Source organism: Eriocheir sinensis, chromosome 2 (assembly GCF_024679095.1).
Source record: "Eriocheir sinensis breed Jianghai 21 chromosome 2, ASM2467909v1, whole genome shotgun sequence".
In the NCBI taxonomy this organism is placed as follows: Eukaryota; Metazoa; Arthropoda; class Malacostraca; order Decapoda; family Varunidae; genus Eriocheir; species Eriocheir sinensis.
The window spans coordinates 24515756-24543410 of NC_066510.1; the positions used below are offsets into that span (position 1 = coordinate 24515756).

Below are 27655 nucleotides of genomic sequence, written 5' to 3' on the forward strand. Positions count from 1 at the left end.
CACTTAAATAGTACCCTAACTTATCGCCGCAGAAATAGTTAGGCCTATACATGGCTCTGGGTTAACCTACTGCGCCCAAGAACACATATTTGACAAGGCTTCCGTAGGAGTTTGGGTCATTTCAGGGGTAGTTTTATGACCCTTCTGTTAGTTTGACTCTTCTCCTGTACCATGAACCTAAAAAAAACACTCATTCTAGAACCTGACGGATCTTTTTTTCGGACTTTGCAAATAGTTGATATGAGGGGTGGAAACAATTAAGCGTTTGACATACAAGGTGACGGCAAAGACCAAGACAATTTTACGGTAGAGGAGAAAATAACGTACATAAGTTGAACTGGAATATTATATGCACGTTGTAGATAATAGTAGTAGTTGTAGATAATAGCAGATAATCATTAGGAACTAGTTTTTGTAGCATCGGACAAAGCTGTTACGCGGTAGGAATTAGCTCGCAGCCGCAGAATAGCTCGCAGAGAGGTTCAGCTTGTATACTTTTTTCTATATTTTACTCTGCTATATCGTTTACGTGTCCTGTTTCGGCTCCAATTATACATGGCACAAACATCAGAGAATCACTCATAAAGCAAGAGAAGGCTTTATAACAAATGAATAGGGCAGATTTTTATAAAGAATTATCCCACGTTGACGTTTACCCAGTTCCTGCTTGTTTGGTCTGTTGGTTTGAATATTGTTTTCTTGCGGGCAATATCAACCGCCACAAAGATCACTGGTTGACGAACTAGAACAAAACTAGGCAAATTAAAATGTTTTCCTGGCTGTATATATATATATATATATATATATATATATATATATATATATATATATATATATATATATATATATATATATATATATATATAAAAAAAAAAGTAGTCCACAGCCCGCATGCGTGGTGGACAGCAGAACGACTTTATTTCTGCGAGGAGGTATTTCCCGCCACAACGGCAAGGGATTTGAATATTATGCCAGGCGCCGCTTCATGCCGAGGAGGTTATTGCAGTGCATCATGTGTGGAGACGAGCTGGAGGACCTGAGGCACTTAATTCATCTTGCACTGCCCGGCCTACGACGAGGAGAGGAGCAGCATCCCCGCACTGCAGCGTCCATACCACCAGGACGACGAGGACACCAATGGAAGAGCTCTTTTTGAAAACACAGAAATGGAGACAGTAAAGACAGTGCTATATAAATTTTGGCAAAGAAGAGAAAAGAAAAGAAAGGAAGAGGAGACATAAAGAAATTTAGAAACTCAAAAGACCCAGACCGAGAAAGACCACAGACCTAGATGAGGGAGTGCCGTTACAAAGGCAAGACTCCCGACCGACAACTCAACTCAAACTCAGTAATTGAAAGGTCGAGGCTCCCTCAAACCACGTCTTGTAAACAATGAGTGTCATACGCACAACAGAAGCTTCTTATATATGAGGTAAGTGAGGAATAATCGTACTGGCTAACCAACAATAATAATAATTAGTGCTGATTTTTTTTTTAAACAAAGGAGAAGGCTCAAGGGCAACAAAAAGAGTGTAGAAAAAAGCCCGCTACTCACCACTCCCACAACAGACAAAAGTAAAGTGGCCAAAAGAGAGGTCAATTTCGGGTGGAGAGGTGTCTTTGATAACGATTTATTATTATATGACCATCATCAAAATACAGGAGATTGTTTTCTCGTAAAAATTCAACTCCTGACTCTTCCATCAAAATGACCTGGTTAGAAATTAATCTTTTGACAGCATTGCAGTTAACAGAATGACTTATACTGACGTTATTGGTTTCAGTGTTCAAACCTAGATTTTTTCGACTCACCCCCACGCCCCCACACCCACACCCTTATTTTCATGATTCTTATAGCCAAAAGATGTCCATAATAAAGATGATAATGTTGTCTCCAGCAAGAAAAGTCTGAAACATGAAAACTTTTCGATTTCCCCACATTTGAATCCTATATACCTATTGTTTTCTTTTACAGTTTCATTATAAGGGATCGAGCATACCCTATAGCTGCGTGTAGCCGTGGTGCTCGTGTCCGTAGCGTTAAGCCTTGAGCCTGTGCTAGGTATGTAGTATACGAACCCATTACCCCGGGACACGCAGCCTCCCCCCACACACCACCCTCCTCTCGCTCACCTTCAGTCTGGCTACGCCTTGAATATACCACTCTCATCATTTGTTGCACAGATGCTTTATCTCTTATGGGTGGTCATGCCATCACATTCCTCTCTTGTTGGGATATATCAGTATAAAGATTTATGATTTTTATATCAATCCCGAACGCAGTGATTCGTGAAACTGAAACATGACTCAAAGCTTCAAATAGTCATGCTGTTGTTGGCCTTCTTCTTTCCCTGCACAGTTGGCAAGACTGGAGAGCTGTGTGGCCTCTAGTCAGTAACCACCCACCCGCCGAAAAGGTAATACGCTGGCCCACGATGGCTGACATCAACACGGAAAACGATCAGGAAATCAATGGTAAGTTCACTAATATCTCTTCTGAGTATTTCATGTTTTTGCTTAGGTATTCGCTTATTCATATATTTGATAGTCATTTCACCTGAAGTGATCGAGTGAAGATGAGCTTACTAATTACCCCGTGATTATATTTTTACACACACACACACACACACACACATAGCAATGTGAAGAATTACATTAGTCCTGTCTTATTATGTAACTACGTATATTGGTTTGTTAGCGCGATAATAATCTGTTTCGATGTTTGTTGCTTCGGCTTCAGAGGTTCGTATCGCTTCACTGCCCTATATCAAATTTAAATGGCCGCTTGCTTGTCAGAGTGGTAATAATTTGACTATCGTATGGCCGGCTGGGTGGGTGTGCCATTGAGCAGTGAGTTGGCTGTGAGGGACATTCACGCTTTATCATTCGTGCTTTTATTTTCTTATATAAAATTGTAAGTTCAATTCAGTTTGGTTTTCGTAGTGGCAATGTTTGTGTGGTTTAGTTCTAAAGGAAGTGGCAGTGCAGATGTTTTGTATTTGTGGGCCGCATTCGGCCAGTTTTGTGCATGAGGATGACAAACTGGTATTTTATGAACTGCTGGAAGGTTTACTTTAGACTTTTAACTTTTTTTTTTTTTTTTTCTCACAGGGGGCAGGAAACCAGCATTGGGTCGCGGTGCGTTACTCAAGGAAGCCACAAAGACCTTTCACCAACCCGGTGAGTGTGTGTGTTCTTACCTAACATGAAAGGATGTGATCATTGTGATGTAGTGAGGTGTGGAAGTGATACTGTAGAGAGGCTGTGGGAAGATGTAGGGGGAGAAGTGTAGGCAAGAGTAGAGAAGGGGAGAGGGAAAGAACTGGATTGACATGGATGGTGTGGTTCGAAGACACTAACTATTTAGCCCCCGAAAACACTCCAGAAGGTGATGAAATGTATAGGCAGATTATAGACGTGACATTCTGCATTTCCAACCACCTCCACTATAATTCTTATAATGTATTATCCTCTCTCTGCACAATTCCACAAGGAGCCAAAGTGGGCAAGCATTACAAGCCTGTGAGTGTGGACGACGACCTGCCGAACGCCCCACCGGCCATCCCAGGGGAATGCGCCGTGCAGGTCTCGTGGCACCACCTCGCCGGCGCACCCGTAGCCTACCAGATGCAACAGGTCAGAACTACTACCGCACGACAAATCACACCACATATCACGATATTTCAAACCTTGCACCACACACACACACACACACACACACACACTCTCTCTCTCTCTCTCTCTCTCTCTCTCTCTCTCTCTCTCTCTCTCTATAATGGCAGTAGGCCCCTATATGTTTCATGACTCATTTTGACAGTGGTTTTACTAAACTGGATTTTGTCATTAATATCTTATTTAATTTTATAATAGCACATTTTAGTCAGCAGAAGGGGGTGAGTGAATATTTTCGAAACCTAGCATCAAAAAGTTTCCAGGGAGAGGGAGAGGGGGGGAGGGGGGTCGTGATAAGTTACATACTATTTTGGGGCTGCATCTCAAAAGTTTCCAGGGAGGGGTCATCAGGAACGTGTTAAACAATGTGGTAGCTACATATTATATATTAAAATTTGGGGGATGCACATATTATATACTAGTGTCCTAGGCAGAGTCCTCAAAAAAATCTAGGGGTAGTGTCAAAATCCTACATGGGGATGAGGGTTTTGAAAAAAACATTACATAACTGATCGACGACTCTCAATAGCTAATGACGGCCAAGGAAGAAAGTTCTGAGGATAGTGAAGAGGAGCAGCTGCCACTCCTTGGAGCCATGACTCTGGAAGATGCTAAGCCTCCACGTGCAAAGCCAATACTCAAGCCCTTCCTGGACTTTACACAACATGCCTGGCAGAAATTGCAAGGGAGTGGTGCAGGCACTACTACTTCCCAGAAGGTAGAGGAGAAAAAACAAGTAAGTGGCACAAATGCAAAAGATAATGAAAGTTTAAATCCTCTGTGGGAGCCTCACATTATGGAGAAGCATCTCTTCCAAGTACCTGATATTGCCTCGGATACCGATTTTCCTGTTCTTATGCCCTCAAAAGCTGCTGTCAAAAAGAAAAAATGATCTTGGACTTCAAGTAGGAGGTCTATTTTAGTATTATTGTAAGCTATCCAGATTGCATGGGGACATTTTATTGGATACAGAATCCTGAATTGCCCAGATACAAGAATTTTACTCACCATTTTATGAAAACATGGACAAGCTTTCTTTTATCCTAAGACTCATCCAGGGAGCCTAGATGTCTTATTCCAGTTTTATTCCAGGACTTGTATAGAGAAATTAGATGATATATTTGTACCGTACGTTAAGGATTTTGAGGAGCTTAGAAAGACGTTAGAAATAACCTTTTAGTTGAAGAAAATTAGCTCCAATAAGAAATGTGCAATCAAGTGGACTAGGAATGTTTTCTGTATAAGAATGTTTCATAGTACTCAAATTAAACAAATGTTGCTTTTATAAAAAAGAATCGGTGGACACATTTACAGGAAACTGTTACTCATTTTGGTAAATCAGTAAAGAATGATTGTTGTAGCAGAGAATGATTGTTGTAGCAAGACAGTGTATGCTGAACTTCTATTTTATAGACAGTGAGAATCTGTCAAAAGTATGGCAAATATGGCAACAGCCTCCAATATGCTGTGTTTTAGGCTAGGTTAAAAGAAGCTCCCTCATATATTTTGACCATGGAGGAAAGAATTGTCAAATGCATTTTATCAACACCTTGTTTGACATAATTGCTGGTATATCAGTGATGCATTTGCATACTTCATACTGCATTGGTTTGCATTAAAAAATAATAACTGAAGTTAGGACACTGGAGCACTCAGCACGATTTCCTGACTTCTATCCCTTCCCCCAAGTTTCACTTTTTAAGTTACTGATAGGCATGTATTTTCTTCATTGGCCACTTATGGTGCACCATTTTTGTTACTCCTAATTATTTTTCCCAAAGAAAATTATAATCTTCAAAATTTTGCAATATACACACATGGGTCCACACATTGTCCACTGCATATACATATACACAGAGCAAAGTCAGCTTGGGTGGAGTACAGACGGATGCTTTAGACCCTTAAACATGTGCAATACTGGTTTTATATGATAACATTAGGTACTTGCTTCCAGCCTTTGTTGAGGATGAATGAAACTACTTTCAGGAGAATGAATGGAACAGCTTTCACTTGTATACCGTTGACATTTGTAGTGAAAGGTTTTATCTTGTTTAAAGGAGGAGAAAAGGATAAGAATATATTATATAGTGATCAACTTGCATGTAACAAACATTCAATAAATGATCATGTTTCCTGTTGTGTTTTGGTGACAGCTGGTGGCATTTGCACCATAAGGATTTTCATTGACTGATAGTATAATTTTTGACAAAAGCCATTTAGACTCCACCCTGCCAATGGGAAATGGGGTAACAATGCTAATTATAATATCAATTATATAAATCTTGGTAACAACTATCTCAAAAATATACTGCTGGCAATACCAAATGCTACAGTGTGGTAGTTGTGTATTCAGGCTCAAGGAATGTAAATGCATAATTCAAGGGATATTTGAGTCATAGGAGCAATAAGGCCACATGGATATCACACACCATTCAATCGTGACTTAACCTTGAACACAGTTTGTATTGGCACTTGAATGACATTTGCACTTAGTGCTTGCAGAGCATGTGCAGGACTGTTGGAATGTGGGAGATGATAGCTTGATGAGGTTAGGATTTTGAAGGTACTGAACTTTAATGCATTCCAACAAACGATAACTGTTCACAGAGGTTCAGAAGTATAATTTAAATGTCGCTAATGTACTCTTAACTTATATTAAAATTGACTGAAACTGGTTTCTTAAAACTAGGTTCATACCTAACTGAATTGTCTACAGTTAAACTGTGAGAATGGAGAAAAATCATCCTTGTCAGTGATTGCATACAATGTAATACGAACCTTTGGCTTCACATAAATTTATCTTGCTTATCACATATTTGGCAGTTATGCTACTGCAGTAATACTTTACACACTTAAAGCAGAATTATGGGATATTACTGGAATGACTTTGTGTCAAACTGGCGACTACTCCGTGAGACTGATTCGACATTTGTTACCTGCATAGTCCAACAATGCCAACTCCAGCTATACAGGCACGTGGCATGTTGCCCAGAACATGATCCTGCTCATCAAATTGTCTCTAAGAGAAAATCCTGAGTGGAGGAGGCCAAGGGCAAGACGACGCCCACGGAGTTCGTGACTTGAGCAAGTTGATAGATCCCGCAGTCTTGCATTGTACTCAATCACCAGGAGTCACTCAACACAATACTTGCATCCTCTTGCTCCTTGTGTAGTAACCACTGCCAAGCCGTGCTCTCTTCACCCCACGTCTTGTAAGCTGGTGATTCTGTTCTTGACATGGCCCATCTACATTATCATGCTGTTTATCTAAGAATATTTTCTCGGGTTTACAGTGGCATTCATGTGGCTTTTTAACATGACAGGCAATATGGACTAGCTTTAAGTTTCCATCTGAATTTATACCTTGGGAACTTTTATGGCAGAAAAGCAGGTCATGGAAGTAAGAGAGGTTAACAGATGAGGCTCCTGGACCAGATAGTGCAGCTTTCAACTTAGGGATGATCGTTCTTGATTTTTCAATTCTGAAAAAAATATAAATATATAAAACAATTTGCTTTGGGAAACAATTTTTAAAGACCTCAAATATTAAGAACATTCATGCCCGAAGTAAACTAACTTAAACTGGAGAAGTATACAAAATATTAACTCCTTCACTACGGCCGGGCCAAAACAGCGCCCTGCGCTGTATCCAGGATCGCCGCGCGTGCCAAATTTCAAATGTCGCTATTGAATGTAAGTTTTCAGCCATAAACTCAACATAACCATCATGTATTATATATGAAAACATGCAGAATTAAATGGTGCACATAAAGAAACTCGCTACAGCCAGGCCAAAACAGCGCCCCACGCCGTATCTGGGATTGCCGCGCACCAAATTTCAAATGTCGCTATTGAATATAAGTTTTCAGCCATAAACTCGGTATAATCATCATGTATTATGTATGAAAACATGCAGAATTAAATGGTGCACATAAAGAAACATATATTAATTGATAATTTTGAGATGTAAGCATAAATATAGAGAGAACGCGTATATTGGCTAAAGCAAGCCAGGACGCAGTATGCGCGTCCTCGGATATGGTACGGGACACGCAAGGACGCAGTATACGCGTCATAGTGTTGAAGGGGTTAATATGACCACGTTAACTTGGGGCAGATATTAAGGGTTATAAAAATACCTATAAATATATAGTATCTTCAGCTGCTTATAAGGGCACAAATATGAAAGCGAATTGCCTCCCATCCACGGAAAGCTAAAACTCCTGGTGGCAATTTAGCTCCGACCGAGTATTAGTCTTGGAGGCATAGACACAATGAACTGATGTCTTACACATGATCAAAATTCCATGTAGAGAAGATGATCCTAGCTTCTCTGGAGGCATATGGGTTGATGAAGTGGAGGCCAGAACACCTGCACTCATTATAGGGTCCCTCACACTGGAACAGCCCTGTGGAGTCACAGAGGTTTTCACCTGGTGGGGCCAAGCGGTCAAAGTAGCTGCCATTGTATCTGTGATGGATGACATTTTTTTTACTCCATTACTTTCAGAAGTATGCAGTCTGGAGTAACTGGTATTTTGAAGGAAGGCATGGCTTTAATTATACTGAATACTGTGGATGAGGACATTGTGGATGACTGGTAAAGGGGCATGGTGGATGGATGAGATAAAAGAGGCAGTAGAGGATTAAAAAACTACAAGAATATAGTACAGAGAAATAATAAAAAAAATCACTAAAATGGATGGTGGAAATGAGCAATATAAGGGATGTGTGTGGTGCGTGAAGATGGGATGGATAAAGTAATAAAGATGTGTAGAAGAAATTTGTTAAACATGGGTGTAACAACTAGGGGAGTGGAGATTGTAGTGATTAATTAAATGGATGAAGCATGATAACTCTTGAGATGGTCTGGAAATGTTATGAAAATGAATGAGGGTATTAGAGATATAGATATAAATTTTTAGGTATGAACAAAATTAAGCTCTGCAATTTTGGACTCTGGTAGCAGCTCAGGGCTAAACCTAAGAATTTTTACTGGGTGTGCACTGGACATTTGTTTTTATTACAGAGTTAGTCATCGCATATTAAAACATGCACACACATTATAATTATACTATATATGTATGTATATGTGCATACGTGTGTGTGTGTGTGTGTGTGTGTGTGTAGTGAGTGAGATTCGTGCATATGGCAGCGTAATGCCAAGGTATACGTAGTAAAATGACGCAACCCCCGCCCCCTCCCCTCCCCCCCTCCCCAAAGTTACTGTCATTCCCCCCCTTTTTTTGTTTTTTTACCTTCTGGCGAAATTAATTTAGTGGGTGGGTAATTTACTTTTGTAGGTGGGTAGTCGCCCACCCAGTTAATATGTTACGTTTAGGCTTGTAGCAGCTACTCGGTTGTTGTCTGTAAATTGTTTTTTCCCCTTCCACTTCAAATTCACATAGAGTAAACACCTTTTCAAATGGTCATACACTATTTGGTAAGTCAATAAGGTGGGAGGTGGCAGAGCCTTACAAATTCATATCCTCCTAGATAAGTGATGGATATAGCTGAATCCAGAGCTCTGTCCTATATGATAACATGGTTCAAGCGGAGCCTTTAAATGATGAAATATTACCAAATTCGTCCCTAGCATTTAAAATTATAAATATGTACTTCATGATGAATCCTTACCTGGTCTTGCATAACTCTTTTTTAAAGTATAATATTGCTTCATGTTGAGGTGAATCTGCTGGCAGCTGCTCGGAAAGTAATTCTCTCTTAGTATGATCCAAATACCCTCGCATCCTGGTCTCGGCACTGTTACGCATCACAGCCTCTTTTGTCTTGAACCTAGTGTCCAGCCCTACAAACAGTATACAATGATTAATAACCCTGGGATGACTTTAAATGCTCTACACTGCAACAATTGAGTTTATGACATTTGATTATTAACCCTAACCTAAGTGGCCATATATTGAGATAATGATGCCATACATTCACAACACAAGGCATCAAATTACATACATATTTCTCTACAAACCTTTAAACCACTCAGCATGTCCCTCCTTTGAAGTCAAGGGTATTGAAGAATCCATGACCTTCGCCATTAGTTCCAAAAGCATTGCTGCTCGCTTAGAAGTTATTTCATCCTGTAAGCAAGCCATGACTTTTGTATGTAACTGTGGCTGACGCTTCAGACATTCTTGTAGGAATGATGCCAAGTGGTGAATGTTGTCTGCAGTATCAAAATCTTGTGCTTTGAAGATGAATAGTCTTGTGCCATTTGAAAGAAACTCAAAGTACTCATCATCCACTTCTGTCTTGTCTTCAAGGGCGATAATAATTTCCTCCTGTTTCTGAAAAAAATTGGTAGCTTGTAATTTCCACAGAAAGGCTATCCTATTATCTAGACTTAGACAGTATTTATGAATGTGATGCCTTTCTTTGATAAACAATCCTCACTCTCCTACCCTAATGGGGTAAAAGGGGATTAAAATTCAGACATGGGGTAATACCAACAGTAAAAAACTATTACAGGATTCTTGAAGTAATGTGCCTGAGGGACTTTACTGATGACTGACATTTTTTGTACTGACAAAGTAAAAGTAATAGAAGATGAAGTAATAATTTTTTTTCTTCTATTACAGACTATTAAAAAAAAAAACCAGGATTTGTAATTAAACTGCCAAATAAAACAAATTACTCTTTTTCAAGCAAAGCACTGAAATTACTGATATGTATCACATGCAAAAGTAATTGTGTGAATGAAATACAGCCTGAGCTGTGGCTCACACTCCATGGGTTAATAATAGGAATATGAAAAAATAATAATAGTAATAGAAACCCTGTAATAGGCCCTGGGTCTGATAAAATTTCCTTATTTTCATCATTTCATTCCTTAAAGGAAAAAAGTTTAAGCAAATTCATTTATCCCTCCCCTGTAGCCATCTCCCCTTGAGTTAGGGTAAACACCAGGAACAGAAACTAAAGATGACCCTAACCTTGAGGTTAAAGCTATAATTAGTTACTAACCTTAAGTTTAAACTTTTCCCTGCATTTTTTCAGGAAGCTCTTGTAACTGGATGCCACAATCCCACACTTCCGCTGGGTTGGGTCAGTAACCACAAAGTGCCGCCGTGACATGACTCCATTAGGTGCTGTTAGTCTGCATCATTACCTGAAAGGACTTACAAAGTTGTGGTCTACCAAGATATTGTTTGTCATCAAAAGGAGACACAAGCTACCACATCATGCAGGTAAACTAACCTAGAATTTTGTATACATTGAAGTTCCCGTGGATAGTAGTAGGTAGTTTCCTTGGAAAGACTATATGATACTTGCACTGGATGGGTATAGACAAAAAATCCATGAAAACAGTAATGATGAGGAATAAGTACAAGAGATTTGCTTGCTATTAGAAGGGGGTGGTATCATTAAAATCCACTGGCCTTAATTGAAGGTCAACGCTTCAATTTCCTTCCTCCCAGACTGGGACAGTCTACCATGTTGACTGCTGAATCAGTTGATATATTTTTTACATTAGTGGGTAAATTCAAGGTTAATATTCTAAATGTATACTATATCTAGTGTTTTTATTTATAGCTTTGATGCTCTGTAGTGTGTCTGCTTGGTCTACACAAACTGTAGGTTACTGCAAAATAAATAACTTGGGTCTGTTTTCTCCCATAGCTATTACTTTCAGCTTTGTAACTTTGAAGTGTCCTTCTCCTACAACTCCTATTAAACTCATCCACTATAGTTCACTCTCATTGTCAGCCAATTAGTGTCATCTGCAAATACATGGTAACTACTTGCCAGCTACATCGTTCATACTCAATATTCTACCACTACCCAAAGTCTCATTTTCAATTCTTATACACACATGCTGCAAAGCATAATAATCTATCACAGCAAATATCGTAAGGTGTGGTCAGGTTTGGGACATATGCTGCAGGTGGCTTCTTTGATCATTTTCATCTCATTGACTCTTGAGCCTGTGGAGAGTAAAAACTCATTACAGTGGGACACGGGGCAAGTGCGTCGGCCAAAAATGGAATGAATACAGGAGTTCTGTACTTGAATACGAATGCAAATACGTACTTCAAATTCTTAATTTGAACACAAATACGAATACTCCATCCCTGGTTAGGCTTAGGGAATTTTCAAACACATGATATCCAGAAACCTACACCATAAGTTAACAAAGAAAGCCTTTACTTTCTTATATAGAAAGTCTCATTAGTAAGGAAACATATATGAATTTTCTGAGTCAAGGCCTATAGTGTTTGTTTTGGTTTTGTTAGGCGACATTAGGTTAAGTTTATGGTATCTTCAAACACATGATAGCCAGCACCTTATGGTATAAATCAACAAAGAATGACCTCATTTTGTTGTATAGAAAGTCTCATTTTTAAGGAAGCATATATGAATTTTCCGAGTCAAGACCTTTAGTGATTGTTTTGATTTTGTTAGGTTGAATTTAGGGTATCTTCAAACACATGATAGCCAGCACCTTATGGTATAAATCAACAAAGAATGACCTCACTCTGTTGTATAGAAAGTCTCATTAGTAAGGAAGCATATATGAATTTTCTAAGTCAAGACGTATGGCTATTGTTTTGTTTTTGTTAGGTTAAGTTTAGGGTATCTTCAAACACGTGATGGCCAGCACCTTATAGTGTAAATCAACAAAAAATGACTGCACACAGTTGTATAGAAAGTCTCATTAGTAAGGAAGCATATATGAATTTTCTGAGTCAAGTGTTTGTTTGGTTTTGTTAGTCAATGTTAGATTAAATATTGGGTATCTTCAAACACATGACAGCCAGCAACTGATGGTATAAATCAACAAATAATGACCTCACATTGTTGTATAGAAAGTCTCATTAGTAAGGAATTGTATGTGAATTTTCTGAGTCAAGGCCTATATTGTTTGTTTTGGTTTTATTAGGCAACGTTAGGTTAAGTTTAGGGTATCTTCAAACACATGATAGCCAGCACTTTATGGTATAAATCAACAAAGAATAACCTCACTTTGTTGTATAGAAAGTCTCATTATCAAGGAAACATATATGAATTTTCTGAGTCAAGACGTATGGCTATTGTTTTGTTTTTGTTAGGTTATGTTAGGTTAAGTTTAGGGTATCTTCAAACACGTGATGGCCAGCACCTTATAGTATAAATCAACAAAAAATGACTGCACACAGTTGTATAGAAAGTCTCATTAGTAAGGAAGCATATATGAATTTTCTGAGTCAAGGCCCAGTGTTTGTTTTGGTTTTGTTAGGCGACGTTAGGTTAAGTTTAGGGTATCTTCAAACACATGATAGCCAGCACCTTATGGTATAAATCAACAAAGAATGACCTCACTTTGTTGTATAGAAAGTCTCATTTTTAAGGAAGCATATATGAATTTTCCGAGTCAAGACCTTTAGTGATTGTTTTGATTTTGTTAGGTTAAGTTTAGGGTATCTTCAAACACATGATACCCAGCACCTTATGGTATAAATCAACAAAGAATGACCTCCCTTTGTTGTATAGAAAGTCTCGTTAGTAAGGAAGCATATATGAATTTTCTGAGTCAAGACGTATGGCTATTGTTTTGTTTTTGTTAGGTCATGTTAGGTTAAGTTTAGGGTATCTTCAAACACGTGATGGCCAGCACCTTATAGTATAAATCAACAAAAAATGACTGCACACAGTTGTATAGAAAGTCTCATTAGTAAGGAAGCATATATGATTTTTCTGAGTCAAGTGTTTGTTTGGTTTTGTTAGTCAGTGTTAGGTTAAATATAGGGTATCTTCAAACACATGACAGCCAGCACCTTATGGTATAAATCAACAAATAATGACCTCACATTGTTGTATAGAAAGTCTCATTAGTAAGGAATCATATGTGAATTTTCTGAGTCAAAGGCCTATATTGTTTGTTTTGGTTTTATTAGGCAACGTTAGGTTAAGTTTAGGGTATCTTCAAACACATGATAGCCAGCACTTTATGGTATAAATCAACAAAGAATAACCTCACTTTGTTGTATAGAAAGTCTCATTATTAAGGAAACATATATGAATTTTCTGAGTCAAGGCCCATAGTGTTTGTTTTGGTTTTGTTAGGCAACGTTAGGTTAAGTTTATGGTATCTTCAAACACATGATAGCCAGCACCTTATGGTATAAATCAACAAAGAATGACCTCACTTTGTTGTATAGAAAGTCTCATTTTTAAGGAAGCATATATGAATTTTCCGAGTCAAGACCTTTAGTGATTGTTTTGATTTTGTTAGGTTAAGTTTAGGGTATCTTCAAACACATGATAGCCAGTACCTTATGGTATAAATCAACAAAGAATGACCTCCCTTTGTTGTATAGAAAGTCTCGTTAGTAAGGAAGCATATATGAATTTTCAGAGTCAAGACCTTTAGTGATTGTTTTGATTTTGTTAGGTTAAGTTTAGGGTATCTTCAAACACATGATAGCCAGCATCTTATGGTATAAATCAACAAAGAATGACCTCCCTTTGTTGTATAGAAAGTCTCGTTAGTAAGGAAGCATATATGAATTTTCTGAGTCAAGACGTATGGCTATTGTTTTGTTTTTGTTAGGTTAAGTTTAGGGTATCTTCAAACACATGATAGCAAGCACTTTATAGTATAAATCAACAAAGAATAACCTCACTTTGTTGTATAGAAAGTCTCATTATTAAGGAAACATATATGAATTTTCTGAGTCAAGGCCCATAGTGTTTGTTTTGGTTTTGTTAGGCAACATTAGGTTAAGTTTAGGGTATCTTCAAACACATGATAGCCAGCACCTTATGGTATAAATCAACAAAGAATGACCTCACCTTGTTGTATAGAAAGTCTCATTTTTAAGGAAGCATATATGAATTTTCCGAGTCAAGACCTTTAGTGATTGTTTTGATTTCGTTAGGTTTAGTTTAGGGTATCTTCAAACACATGATAGCCAGCACTTTATGGTATAAATCAACAAAGAATGACCTCCCTTTGTTGTATAGAAAGTCTCATTAGTAAGGAAGCATATATGAATTTTCTGAGTCAAGACGTATGGCTATTGTTTTGTTTTTGTTAGGTTATGTTAGGTTAAGTTTAGGGTATCTTCAAACACGTGATGGCCAGCACCTTATAGTATAAATCAACAAAAAATGACTGCACACAGTTGTATAGAAAGTCTCATTAGTAAGGAAGCATATATGAATTTTCTGAGTCAAGGCCTATATTGTTTGTTTTGGTTTTATTAGGCAACGTTAGGTTAAGTTTAGGGTATCTTCAAACACATGACAACCAGCACCTTATGGTATAAATCAACAAATAATGACCTCACATTGTTGTATAGAAAGTCTCATTAGTAAGGAATCGTATGTGAATTTTCTGAGTCAAGGCCTATATTGTTTGTTTTGGTTTTATTAGGCAACGTTAGGTTAAGTTTAGGGTATCTTCAAACACATGATAGCCAGCACTTTATGGTATAAATCAACAAAGAATAACCTCACTTTGTTGTATAGAAAGTCTCATTATTAAGGAAGCATATATGAATTTTCCGAGTCAAGGCGTATGATTATTGTTTTGATTTTGTTAGGTTATATTAGGTTAAGTTTAGGGTATATTGAAACACATGACAGGCAGCACCTTATGGTATAAATCAACAAATAATGACCTCACTTTGTTGTATAGAGTCTATTAAGGAAACATATATGAATTTTCCGAGTTAAGACGTATTGTTATTGTTTTGTTTTTGTTAGGTTATATTAGGTTAAGTTTAGGGTATATTGAAACACATGATTGCCAGCACCTTATGGTATAAATCAACGAAGAATGACCTCACTTTATTGTATAGAAAGTCTCATTATAGTAAGGAAGCATATATGAATTTTCTGAGTCAAGGGCTATAGTGTTTGTTTGGTTTTGTTAGTCAACATTAGGTTAAATATAGGGTATCTTCAAACACATGACAGCCAGCACCTTATGGTATAAATCAACAAATAATGACCTCACTTTGTTGTATAGAAAGTCTCATTAGTAAGGAAGTATATATGAATTTTTTGAGTCAAGACCTAGAGCTTGTTTTTGTTTGGTTAGGTTAAGGTATCTTCAAACACACAATGGCCAACACCTTATGGTATAAAGCAACAAAGAATGACAGTATGTTATATAGAAAAACTCATTAGTAAAGAAACATATATGATTTTTCTGAATCAAGATGTATATATGGTAACTGTTCAGGGAATTGTTAGGGTAGGTTAAGTTTAAGGTATTTTCAAACACAAGATACCCATAAACTTGTAGCATAAATTAACCAAGAAAGACCTCCCTTTGTTAGATAATAAGTCTCATTATTGAGGCAGCATATATGATTTTTCTGAGTAAAGACATATAGTAACTATTCAGGGTTTTGTTAGGTTAGGTTTAGAGAATTTTTACATATGTTAGGTGGCAAATTATGGCATAAATTAACAAAGGAAGAACTCAATATGTTATAGAGAAAGTCTCATTTAATGAAGAATAGATGATTTTTTTTAGTCAAGACGTATGGTAACTTTGTGGTTTTCTTAGTTTAGGTTAGGTTCAGGGATGGAATGAACACAAGAGTTGTGTATTAAATTACAAACACTTTAAATTTCAATGAATACGAATACGATTTTGAATACACTGAAATGGTTTTAATTTGAAAAGAAATATGAATACTCCTAGAACGCTTTCATGAATACATTCATGAAAACATTTCATTGAAAAATACTTTCTTGACATAACTGGGCACAGCACTTTTCTCAAGTTGTGGAACAGTAAAATGAGCTCATGAACCTGTACTATACACCACGATTACACTTCTGCCCAGGAGGTAGAGTTGCAAGGAACAGCTGTTGGTTCTTATAATAAATTTTGAAGTATTTGTCAAATTATTCACAGAATACGAAGGTTTCCCTTGTACTCAAATATGATAGGGAATACTTTGATCTGATATGAAATAGTCCATCACTAGCTCACAGCTCAAGGGCAAAAAAATGTACTATTGATAAAAAAAAGAGGCTGCTAAACACTGCCCCTATAAAAAGTTCAGAAGAGTGGCCAAAAGAGAGGTCAATATTAGGTGGAGAGGTGTCTTGATGATCTCTTGACCATTCTATAAAAATTTCTTCCATTTTCTGGAAGTCATTCGTTACTGCACTGTATTTAGGGACCAAAACAATACATAACGTAAGTAATAACTTTGCACGAGAAGGCTGCTCCGTCTTCAATATTATCCTCTTTTGTAAATGTTTTCTTGTGATATTTACCATCTCCATGAAAAAGCATCATATTTTACCCAGTAATTAATAGTGTGTATGAAATAGACCGCTCTAGTCTGCTAGATATTTGCATTAAACCTTCGATTACTGGTTTTATTAGAAAAAGTGGACCTTTAGTTGTTAAATTGTTTAAATGACCAAGATAAGTAGAATTATGAATGTTTCAAGTGGCTGACGTGGATGAAGCATGAATCAGGTTAGTGGAATCCATATAGGTGACAACAGAACAATGGTCGGTTACAGATGAGATATTAGCGCGTTCAGCCTTTACCCATTCTGTGATTCTATGATATTCTTATCTTTTCATTAAACTCTGGAACAATCTTCCTTCGTCTGTATTTCCTCCTGCCCCCGACTGGCATATTTCAAGAGGAGAGTATCGAAACACCTCTCCTCCCGAAATTGAATCTCTCTTTTGGCCACTTTTTTTTCTCATTATTACTTTACTTTTTTTGCCCTTGAGTTGCTTCCTGTACTGTAAAAAAAATAGTAGTAGTAGTAGTAGCAGTGGCGGTGTTTGCAGGGCATGTAGTTTGGGACCAGAGGATTCCTACCTTATCTTCTTCTTCTGGGGTGTTTTATGGGGCTTATCTCGGGCTTCTTCAGTTTGTTTACGCCGCGGATCAGCTGATGCAGTGGTGCCAGTGCGTATCGTGACCAACGGTGCCAAATCTCTTACCGATAATGATACCCATTTATAGTTAATGTTGAAGTCGTTGATTGTTTATTTTTTTTCTAAATTGTATGGGTCAAACTGGTAAATACAACGTACGACGAGTCGACGACCTGGTAACGCCTTTCGTAACGCGTCCCTCGTGTGGTACTTATACCATGCATATCCCGAGTCCCAATTTAACTCAAACCTTTGCCATTGCTTATATAGACATATTTTAAATTAATAAGGAAGCCATGACTTGCAAAAGCATCGGGGAAGCAGCTTATAATCACAGTAAAGACGTTGGTAACTTTTATTTGCTCAAACCCTGCGCTATCCTCAAAGAACACCCTCAGTTTGCACCAAGGTGGTGATGCAGTGTGTGGCAGCCTGAACTGTGATCTCTGCAGTATTCTACTTTAAGGGCTTGGGCAATGTTCTCCGTCCCCACATTTTATTTCTTATTGTCCAGGGGGAGGCCGGCAGTTACCGCTCCCCTCCCTTGTTGTGCATTCATTCCTACCATTGTATCTTTTTTTTTCATGGTGCTACCTACACATGTTCTAATTGTTGTATAATCACACACTGTCCTGCCTGGGAGTTAGGACGGCATGTTCCTCCCTTCTCCCTTGTTGTTTACCTGCAACAATAAACTTATCAATCAATCAATCATTACTCAACCAGCTGTATGCATATGGTATCACCACCTGTCCCTTTCAGATACCTAAAGTTAATTTCATTCAGGTACATGGGTTTCTCATGACATATGAAGGAAAGAAAGAAGAGAAAGGGAAAAGAAAAGGAGAGAGAGAGAGAGAGAGAGAGAGATGGGGGGGGGGGGCGTGCGCGTCTGAGTAAACAATGCCGTGGCGAATGAACGTTGTCACGGCGCGACTTATGTTCGGAGGTGATGCGACGAAAACCAGCAGATTACTAAGGAGTTAAATGGAAATAAGTGGAAGAAAATAATGTACTCCCTACTTCATTTAACTCTGATTTTCGTATGTGTATTTTTACATTATTGCTACAACTTTATGCTAGAGTGATGCAGAATTTTCTCAGGAAGATGATGGTGGTCTCAGTTTTTCTTAAAAAAATAATGTTGTGGTCAGGAAACAGGGTGGAAGTGAGGTGTGTGAAGTCAGTCTAGTATTAAGTCTGTGGTCACCACTAATTAAGTCATAATAGTATTATGTTTATAATTCCCCTAGTTGTTTCTCATTTCCCATCTACCTATAATGGTTTGCAGGGAAACTATAATAGTTGCCTTCATTCCATCTGTTCATTTACGGGCGTATTAACTTGAAATTTTTGTCCCATCATTGCCTTGCGTCGTTAAAGAAAATTTTAATTAATATAGCTCGTGGTTGGGTGAAAATCAACGTGTTTCATCGCTGTCTATTCGTGATCATAGCTGGGCATGATATCGATAACGCCTGAACAGGTGTTGTGTTATTTGGCGTCCCCACCGTCAAAAGCTGGCGCTTTTGTTTACAAACACTGGTCTCTCGTGAACTGCGCATGCTCACACCAGCAAGCGTAGACCTGTACAGTCTCACAAAGCTTTTTAACCGTAATTAGGAGTTGCTGTAAGGCTGAATCAGACATACAGTACCACTACCACCATCCCCGCTATTTCTAGAACGACACTCTGTACGAGTTGTATTTATATGTACAGAATGTCATTCTAGAAACAGCGAGGATGGTGGTACTGTATGTCTAATTCAGCCTTCCAGCAACTCTTCATGTGTTAAAAAGCTTTGTGAGACTGTACAGGGCTACACTTACTGGTATGAACATGAGTAGTTCACGAGAGACAAAAACAATAGCGCCAGCTTTTGACAATGGGACACCAAATAACACAACATCCAATGCCTTTAATACCATGGCATGCTCACAAATGAATATGGACTATAAAATTTGAGGCAGTTAATAATAACTTTTTGGGCAAAGTTAAATGATTTTTCTCTTTAGGTTATTTGGGGTATGAAATATCTTTGGTGAAGATATTTCAGACTTTGATCATCAACATTAAAACACGGGGCGCCCGGGCCATGCATGCGCAGTAGGGAGGAGACAACGTTTTTTTTCTGAGAGGTGGAAAAAAGTAGCGATTATCGCTAGTTTGGTTACAAAAGTAACGAAGATACCGATATATATTTAAATTAGTGGATGGCCGATAACCCAATTTTGTTATCAGCGATAAAGTATCGCGATAACGCCCAGCTATGTTCGTGATATATATTCAAACCGTAGCTTCAATAATATATTTGAATATTGCCACATCTCTCAAAAGTCATGTTTGTGGATATGGACAGATGAAATGAAAAATATAACAGTCTCTTGGACGAGGCGCATACGTTATCAGAATACGCATTACACACGAGTATTGATGTATGGTTGCGAACGTGGTAGGTTCAGGAGACAAATATATATTTATAAGTATATTTTCCACCAGCTTATTACAGTTGGGAACACTCAATCTCACCACAATAATAATTATTCCCGTATTTATGGACTTAATTTGTTTTGCAGGTCACTGCATGGTGGTCACTCGGCACACCACTCGCTGCACCTTGGGAGGCCAACACACGAACTGTCTGTGCACTAATACCCTATTAATGCACAGTGTCGGCAGTATGTAATCAGCACGGGGATCCTCTACTCTATACTCATGATGATACACAGTGAACATCTGTCAGCTACAGAGTTTCATAACTATCACAATATCACCATGAAATATCACTGCTGAGTATTTTTAGTAGCTAAAGTAAAAGGTATGACACAATGAGTAAAAATATATGCAAGCTTTATTTATATTAGAGGAAATGTTTTGAGTCATTACAGGAAACGTTTTGAGTCATTCATCTCATAATATCTTTGTGGATTAATAATTTGTCAGTCACCAAGTATTCATCCTTTCCTCAATACCTACAAATCTTTATACAACACCATAAATTATTAATCCACATTGTATCATGAACCAAGAATGTTTTATAGTGTCAAGCAAGCTGCAGGCAGCATGACAGATGTCCACAGTGTGAAATATTGTGTAAAGAATGGGATGCCGGTGCAAAAACAGGATCGGTGACCTTGATGTTCCCAACAGGTGCTCGGCAATGATTTTTATCAGCAACTTTGCCTAATACCCAGTCCATGCAAGTGTTGAAAAGTGATGGAGCAAGAATGCACCCCAGCCTCACTCCTGAATTACAGGGAAGAAGCTAGAAATGCCTCCCCCACACTTCACAGCACTCGGTCCTGGAGTAAATGTCAGTCATCAGGTCAATAATCCTTGCAGGAATCCCACAGATCCACGGAATATCCTAGAGTGCCTCAAGATGCACCGAGTCAAAAACCTTCTTGAGATCGACATAGGCTGGAGGCAATCCCTGTCGAAATTCAAGTCAGTGTTCCACGAGGACACGAAGTGCTTGGATCCATACGCTCAATTTTTACTTCCTAGTCATGAACCCACATTGCTCAGGTCTCTGAAACTAGCAGAAGAGATCAAATTCACATCAGCAGCAGATGAGCGAGCACCTTGCCCGGCTCAGTGAGCAGTGTAATACCACGGTAATTGTTGCAGTCCTGTCGGGCCCCTTTCCCTTTCCAGATAGGGACAACTAACCCCCTATTCCAGTCAAGAGGAATGGCATCTGACTGCCACCAGACTGATGGTGCTTGGTGGCCTTTAATGTCATTGAGTAGAGAAGATACATAAATGCCTTGTGTACATGAAACTGATTTGGTGTCACTAAACAGTACATATGGAGTAACTATAGAAGTGTTTCACTGCAGCTACTAGTACCACAACCCTCATCAGGAAATAACAATTTTTCACCTTTCATCTGCCTCACAGCACATAATGTTACCACTAAGATTAGTAGTGTTAATGGCAAGATGATTGATGTTGTGGGGCAGATGAGAAAGGTAAATAATTTGATGTTTCCAGATGGTGGTGGTAGTAGCAGCTGTAATGAAACACTTATACATTTACTCATCGTATACAGTTGTGACACAAAATCTGTTGTTATACATCAGACATTAATGTTACATTTCAATTCAGTCAGTGACCTTAAAAGGCCACCAAGTACCAACAGCCAAACACTGAACATATAATTCCCTCCCACCACCTTAACTGTAAACTGATTAGAACTGTCAAAAGTCCCTGCAAGAAGTAGAGCACCCAGTAGCTGCACTGCATGGTGCAGAGTTCTATGAAATAATTCATTCATTATTGTTTTCTGGCTGACAAGACATCTTACTGTTTCTGTAAAATAAATGCCAAATTTGCATTTAAATGCAGCAGTTTGACACGACTTCATGCAAGGACTTTAAACATTCTTTTCTAGTTTTTATTCTTAGTCTCAACAACTCCAGTGCATTGTTAAATCCAAACTAACAATTAGTGTAAATTGAATTATGTACAATCCAATGATTACAGAGTAATAAAATTAAATTATTAATACATTTAATATTATTATATAACCTTCCTAAAGCTGATCTGCCACTAGATATTGACACCTTAAGTGGGCTGTGAGCCTAGTCTCTTCCATCTTAAGAGACATTGGCATTCACTACTCCTCTCCAAAATTGTCACAATCCATGCATGACAAACTTTCAGCAAATAGGTAACTCATTATAATTCTCAAGACAAATTACAATGAAAACAACAGAATGCATTTTATTTACATTTTTTATAAACAAATACGTGTAACAAGTATATATATATATATATATATATATATATATATATATATATATATATATATATATATATATATTTATTTATTTTATCAACGGACAAATAATACTTGTTACATGTATTTGTTTATAAAAAAAGTAAATAAAATGCATTCTGTTGTTTTCATTGTAATTTGTAATTGTAATGTTTATAAAAATGTAAATAGAATGTATTCTATTGTTCTTCAATGTATTCTTTAGTCTTTAGCATTATTGTATATCTGTTACCTACTTGCTGAAATGAATCCACAGATTGCAACAATTTTGGAGAGGGAACCTGAATGCCAATTTCTTCTCTGACATGGAACGGACAATAGTCAAGTAGCTTCACCATGATAATTTTCCTATGCACGAGGCAATACAATGCCACAATGTCAGTTAATCTCAAATACAGATTCATAAAAGTATCACAAAGCCATGAATATTCTGTACTTCCCTTTATAAGTAATGCTTGTGCTAGTAATTGTAACACTAATAGGTATCTCTAATAATGCTGCCTCATAACTTTGGTAACAAGCATGAAAGTACATTTGAGGCACATTACAGAAGTGCAAAACTTACTGTGTATCACCTAAAAAGCAATCATCCCTAGCTGAGGATGTTCAAACATTAAGGCAGCATTATGGCATTTTGAAAAAGTTATTAGGGGAAAGATAGCAGGTCTAAGAGCAGTTTTATAATCACTCAACCTTGCTGTAGAGGACTGGGTGGCTCACCGAATATGGTGCTTGGCTCATGACAGAGGTTGCAAGTTAAATTTACTCTCAGGTCATGACGGTAGCTCAGTGAGAGAGGTAGTGCTCCATTGATGCCTAGTATAACCATACAGTCTTAGATTCTTATTTCGGAGGAATTCTTCAAATCTGCTATGTTGGATAAGACCATAGTAGCTGCTGTTGAGGTGCTATGTACGGTTATTTTTTTTAGTAAATCTGTGCTCCATGCATCCTCCAAGATCAAAGTTATGCACTTTGCTTAGTCTTTAGCATGTATCAAATATTTTTTCATAAGCATAATCTAATGAAATTATTATCTCAACATTCATCTGGTTTATTATTTACAAATAAGTATTTAAATTATTTTTGTGTCATCTGACATTCTTTTGCCTTGCGCATATTAAAGTTGCAGACAATCCTTTATAATAAAACTATGTGACTCAAGTCAGCCCACCTGCAGCAGCCATTAGGTGTGGAAAGTATTGGTGGATAATGAACTTGATGACTGCAGTTGTGGCCCACCAACAGAACTTGGGTGTTGAAGCAGGATTAAATTCCACAAATTTTCAAGGGAGAAACCATCAGTCTGTTTCACCAATTCCTGTGAAAATAAAAGATATAAGCAAATGTTTTTTTTCTGCATCATCCCTTCTCACTAAAGTGTTTCCTCTCAATTGAACTTTGTATAAAATATAACCACCAAATGGTGCGGTAATTAAACTGCTATGTCTACTGATCCATCTAAGGCACAGTAGTGGCATAGGCAACAAGGCAACAGACTTCATGAAAAAATAACACTAGAAAAGTTTAATTATACGTTTTTAACGAAATACATCTATGTATCAAGAACTGCTTTACTGGCATTGAGGTATTGGTGAAATGACTGGTCGGGGAAACTAAAGAGAATATATGCAGAATTAAGTAGGAAAGTACCAGGAAAATAAATTATTGGAACAAAAATTATTTCTGGGAAAAAAAAGTTGAGAACAATTGGGGGTTAGAGTGAGACTTGTAGAATTAAGAGGAGTGTGGGGGTCAGGGGCAAGGCAGCAGCACTTTGAATGTGACAAATGTGGGTGGGAAAGCAGAAGTGACAAGTGAATAGAAATTAATGTTGGGAAAAATATAGAGAGGGGTGAGACAAAACAGGAAATAAAGAAGTTAAAAGGAAAGGCCTCTGGCCTGCTGAAATATGGGGGAGATCTAGTTGTGGAGTAGATGATGTGAATGTGCAATCTAGCAAGGAAGCACCATGAGGTGCTGCTTTACAAAGGTTAGTTAGTTAGGATGACTAACACCTACAGGGAAGTAACCTTGCAGAGTTTGTTAGGAAACATGTATAGGAGGAATTTCAGAGAAAATAAGAACTGTCTGCAAGAGGCCTGTTGGCCTATACAAGGCAGCTCCTGTAAACCTAACCCCACCTAACCTCACTATCCATGAATTTATCCAATCTCTTCTTGAATGTAGCTATCTATGGTATTGGCACCCATGACATGGCTGCCAAGCCTGTTCCACTCATCCACCACTCGATTGGTAAACCATTCAAGCTAGAAATCGAGCAAATAGGGTACTGGGATTTATTTCAAGGAGCGTAAGCAACAGAAGTGCCAGTCTTCCTCAAACTATATTTAGCATTAGTTAGACCTCATCTTGACTATGCGGTTCAGTTCTGGTCACCTTACTATAGAATGGATATTAAAATGTTAGAATCAGTGCAGAGGAGGATGACTAAGATGATTCAAGGGTTGAGAAACTTGCCATACGAGGAAAGACTCAAACAGTTAAACTTGCATTCTCTAGAAAGGTGAAGGGTGTGTGGAGACATGATCGAGGTTTATAAATGGATGACGGGCTTTAATAAGGGAGATATTCATAGGGTTTTGTTGGTAAGAGAACCGGGTAGGACACGAAGTAATGGGTTTAAACTGGATAAATTCAGATTTAACAGGGACATAGGCAAAAATTGGTTTACCAACAGGGTTGTGGATGAGTGGAATAGGCTTAGCAGTCATGTGGTGAGTGCCAATACAACTGTCACATTCAAAAACAGATTAGATAAATTCATGGACAGCGATACTAGGTGGGGTTAGATACACGGGAGCTTAGGGTCAAAGGAACTGCCTTGTATAGGCCTACCGGCCTCTTGCAGATTCCAACGTTCTTATGTTCAATTCTTGCCTATCTTTGTTGAATCTGAATTTATCTAGCTTAGAACAATTGCTATGTGTACTGCCTAATACATTCAACCTTTGTGGATGATCAATTTGACTATTTAAAATTGATTTCTTTCTTGCTGTCTCCCATCATCTTGACTTCACCAACCACTATTCTGTGTCGTCATTACTTAAAGGCAAATGCCCTATACAGTTCACAACTCTAAAGATGCAATGTAGTTACAGTTTGCAACTTATATATTACTTGGACAATCTTATTGTACACCTGACTGACATAACTGCCTCTGGTCACCCCTGAGATGCTCACTTGGGGCCCCACCAGGTAGAAGAACCAGGTAAATGAGTTCATCTTATAAAGATTTGGAAAATTTTCCATCATCAAAGTAGTATATAATACACCTTCAGATATTTTCATAATGGTTCCAAACATTGATACTAGAGGACATACCTAGAAGTTTAGAAACCCCACAGTTCTACAGAATGAAATAAAAGTTTTTAAGCACTCTATCCTGTATGGGCAGCTGGAATTGTTTGCCAGCTGATTTTTTGAGGGGTTTGCATTTCAGTTTGGGTCATTTCCTAATGAAATTTGCTAACTTAGCATGAGCTGTTTTCATATGAATGTTGTTTAATATAATTTTATAGAGTCCACTTATAGAACACAACTCGGTTTCATTTGTAGACTGGCATGCCAGGAGACCAGGGCTCCCCTTATTATAACTTTATCTGCCTGCTCAACCAAGAACATTGTTTGTGATTTGAGGTGTCTGGTGAGCAAACCTAGTAAGAGCATAAAAGGCAAGCAAAGCAAATGAAAATAAACAATAATAAAAGCAAATAAGGGAGAGGAAGCTAACGAGCCACATCACAACCCCCAACCCCCCCCCATAAGTATTGGGCAGCTTGGGCTCACTGATATCTAAACTTGCCCTTGCTTTTTGTAATAATTTCAATCCACTAGACTCAACGCTTCCAGTGATTTTATTTTTCTTATACTTGTACTAATATATTTCTGAATCTTGGATATCAGTCATGTTAATGTTTAGGACATGGCTGATATAATTATAAACTGCACCTGTATGTATTGGGCCGCGGTTCCTCCTGGCCCGTGTGGTACAGCTGGGTGTGGTGTTACCCTGCCAGGTGGGTACTGAGCAATGCCAAATAACAAAATGAGAATGGTTGAACAAGCTATCATGAAGGGTCTCCAACTACATCTATTATCCATGCACCAGATTTAAGGGATTTAAACTAATAAAAGCAATAGAAAGGAAATACAACCTGGTAATAGATAACACCAGTGAGTTAACCCGGTGACCAGACGCCAAAGGTCAAAATGGGAATGACTAAACAAGCGTTGATGCAGAGTCGCTAACTACATCCATCAACCATACACCAACAAAAGGAATACAGAGGAAACAAAAACCTAGCAATACAGAACACCAACCAACGCAAATCGAAATAAAAAGAAATTAAACACCAAATATAAACAAAGACCAAACAACTACTGATTGACTGGCTGTGCATTGGTCATATGGTTAATTATTGGTTATTATTCATTACGACAACAAACGAGGCCACGAAACACTCAAACAAAAAAAATAAAATGGATGAAAAAAACACCAAAAGCATGCAGGAAGCGGCAAGAAAATAAACAATCACCCAACTACCACTTTCCTCATTACACCCATGGCTCATCATAAGCACTAACAAATAAAGCAAATAATGGTAACCCTCAAAACTATCCGAGCCTCATCAAAACGAGACACTCAAACAGGAACGAAACCCGAAGCCGAAACAGGAACGACCAAACAAGCGTAATCATGGAAGGGGTCATTGAAGTAACTATGGGGAGGTCATTGAAGGACACCACCAAACCTTATTACCTCCATGACCAAACCAGTAACTATACCGTTTACCGTTTGATGAGGTTTCAGGCCAGGCTCCGCAGCTGATACGTTAGCCTCAATAATAGTCTTCGATGCTTATTCTCAAACATCGTAGTGAGTGAGCGTCTTAATTTCTTTCATGAATAATATCACATATAACCATTAGTTCACTTTTTATGTCTGATATTCTCATTATATAGTATCACAATTAAATATCCAACGATTATTTCCAGCACATTAAACATTCATCACACACAATTTATCTTTGAGTACAGACACTGACTGATTAATAGCCATACAGCTCCAGGAATCCCAATACAAACTTCACACAGACACAGCTAATTGAAAGGATGAACAGAACTTAGACCAGAACAACTACGGGTGGGGGTAAAAAAAATGGAGAAGCACGAAACAAGTCATCCAATCATTGCGCCCAAACAGATTCAACTATTATAGATTGACTCTCTCCTTCCATATTTATTTCCTGCAATGTCTTCCACGTAAACTTTTCATCAAAACCAGAACAACAGTACATGCATCCACCCCTGGCCT

General features: G+C 38.0%; 2 protein-coding genes across 3 annotated transcripts; one reads left to right on the forward strand and one right to left on the reverse strand.

Moving 5' to 3' along the window:
• The first annotated feature begins 1414 nt into the window (after positions 1-1414).
• LOC127001566 (uncharacterized) lies at positions 1415-5806 on the forward strand. The gene is made up of 5 exons (XM_050866318.1): positions 1415-1432; positions 2360-2475; positions 3112-3180; positions 3494-3636; positions 4202-5806. The coding sequence occupies exons 1-5, from the start codon at positions 1428-1430 to the stop codon at positions 4562-4564; spliced, it is 696 nt and encodes a 231-aa protein (XP_050722275.1). The 5' UTR covers positions 1415-1427; the 3' UTR covers positions 4565-5806.
• LOC127001564 (DNA fragmentation factor subunit beta-like) lies at positions 5737-23651 on the reverse strand. 2 transcript variants are annotated; one of them, XM_050866292.1, is made up of 6 exons: positions 23492-23651; positions 10651-10795; positions 9659-9974; positions 9310-9481; positions 7964-8143; positions 5737-7154 (listed from the first exon to the last, which is right to left on the reverse strand). In XM_050866292.1, the coding sequence occupies exons 2-6, from the start codon at positions 10759-10761 to the stop codon at positions 6809-6811; spliced, it is 1125 nt and encodes a 374-aa protein (XP_050722249.1). In that variant the 5' UTR covers positions 10762-10795; positions 23492-23651; the 3' UTR covers positions 5737-6808. The 2 variants fall into 2 exon arrangements, with proteins under 2 accessions (XP_050722249.1, XP_050722261.1); XM_050866304.1 differs by lacking the exon at positions 23492-23651 and having other exon boundaries at positions 9659-9968.
• Between the last annotated feature and the right edge of the window lie 4004 nt (positions 23652-27655).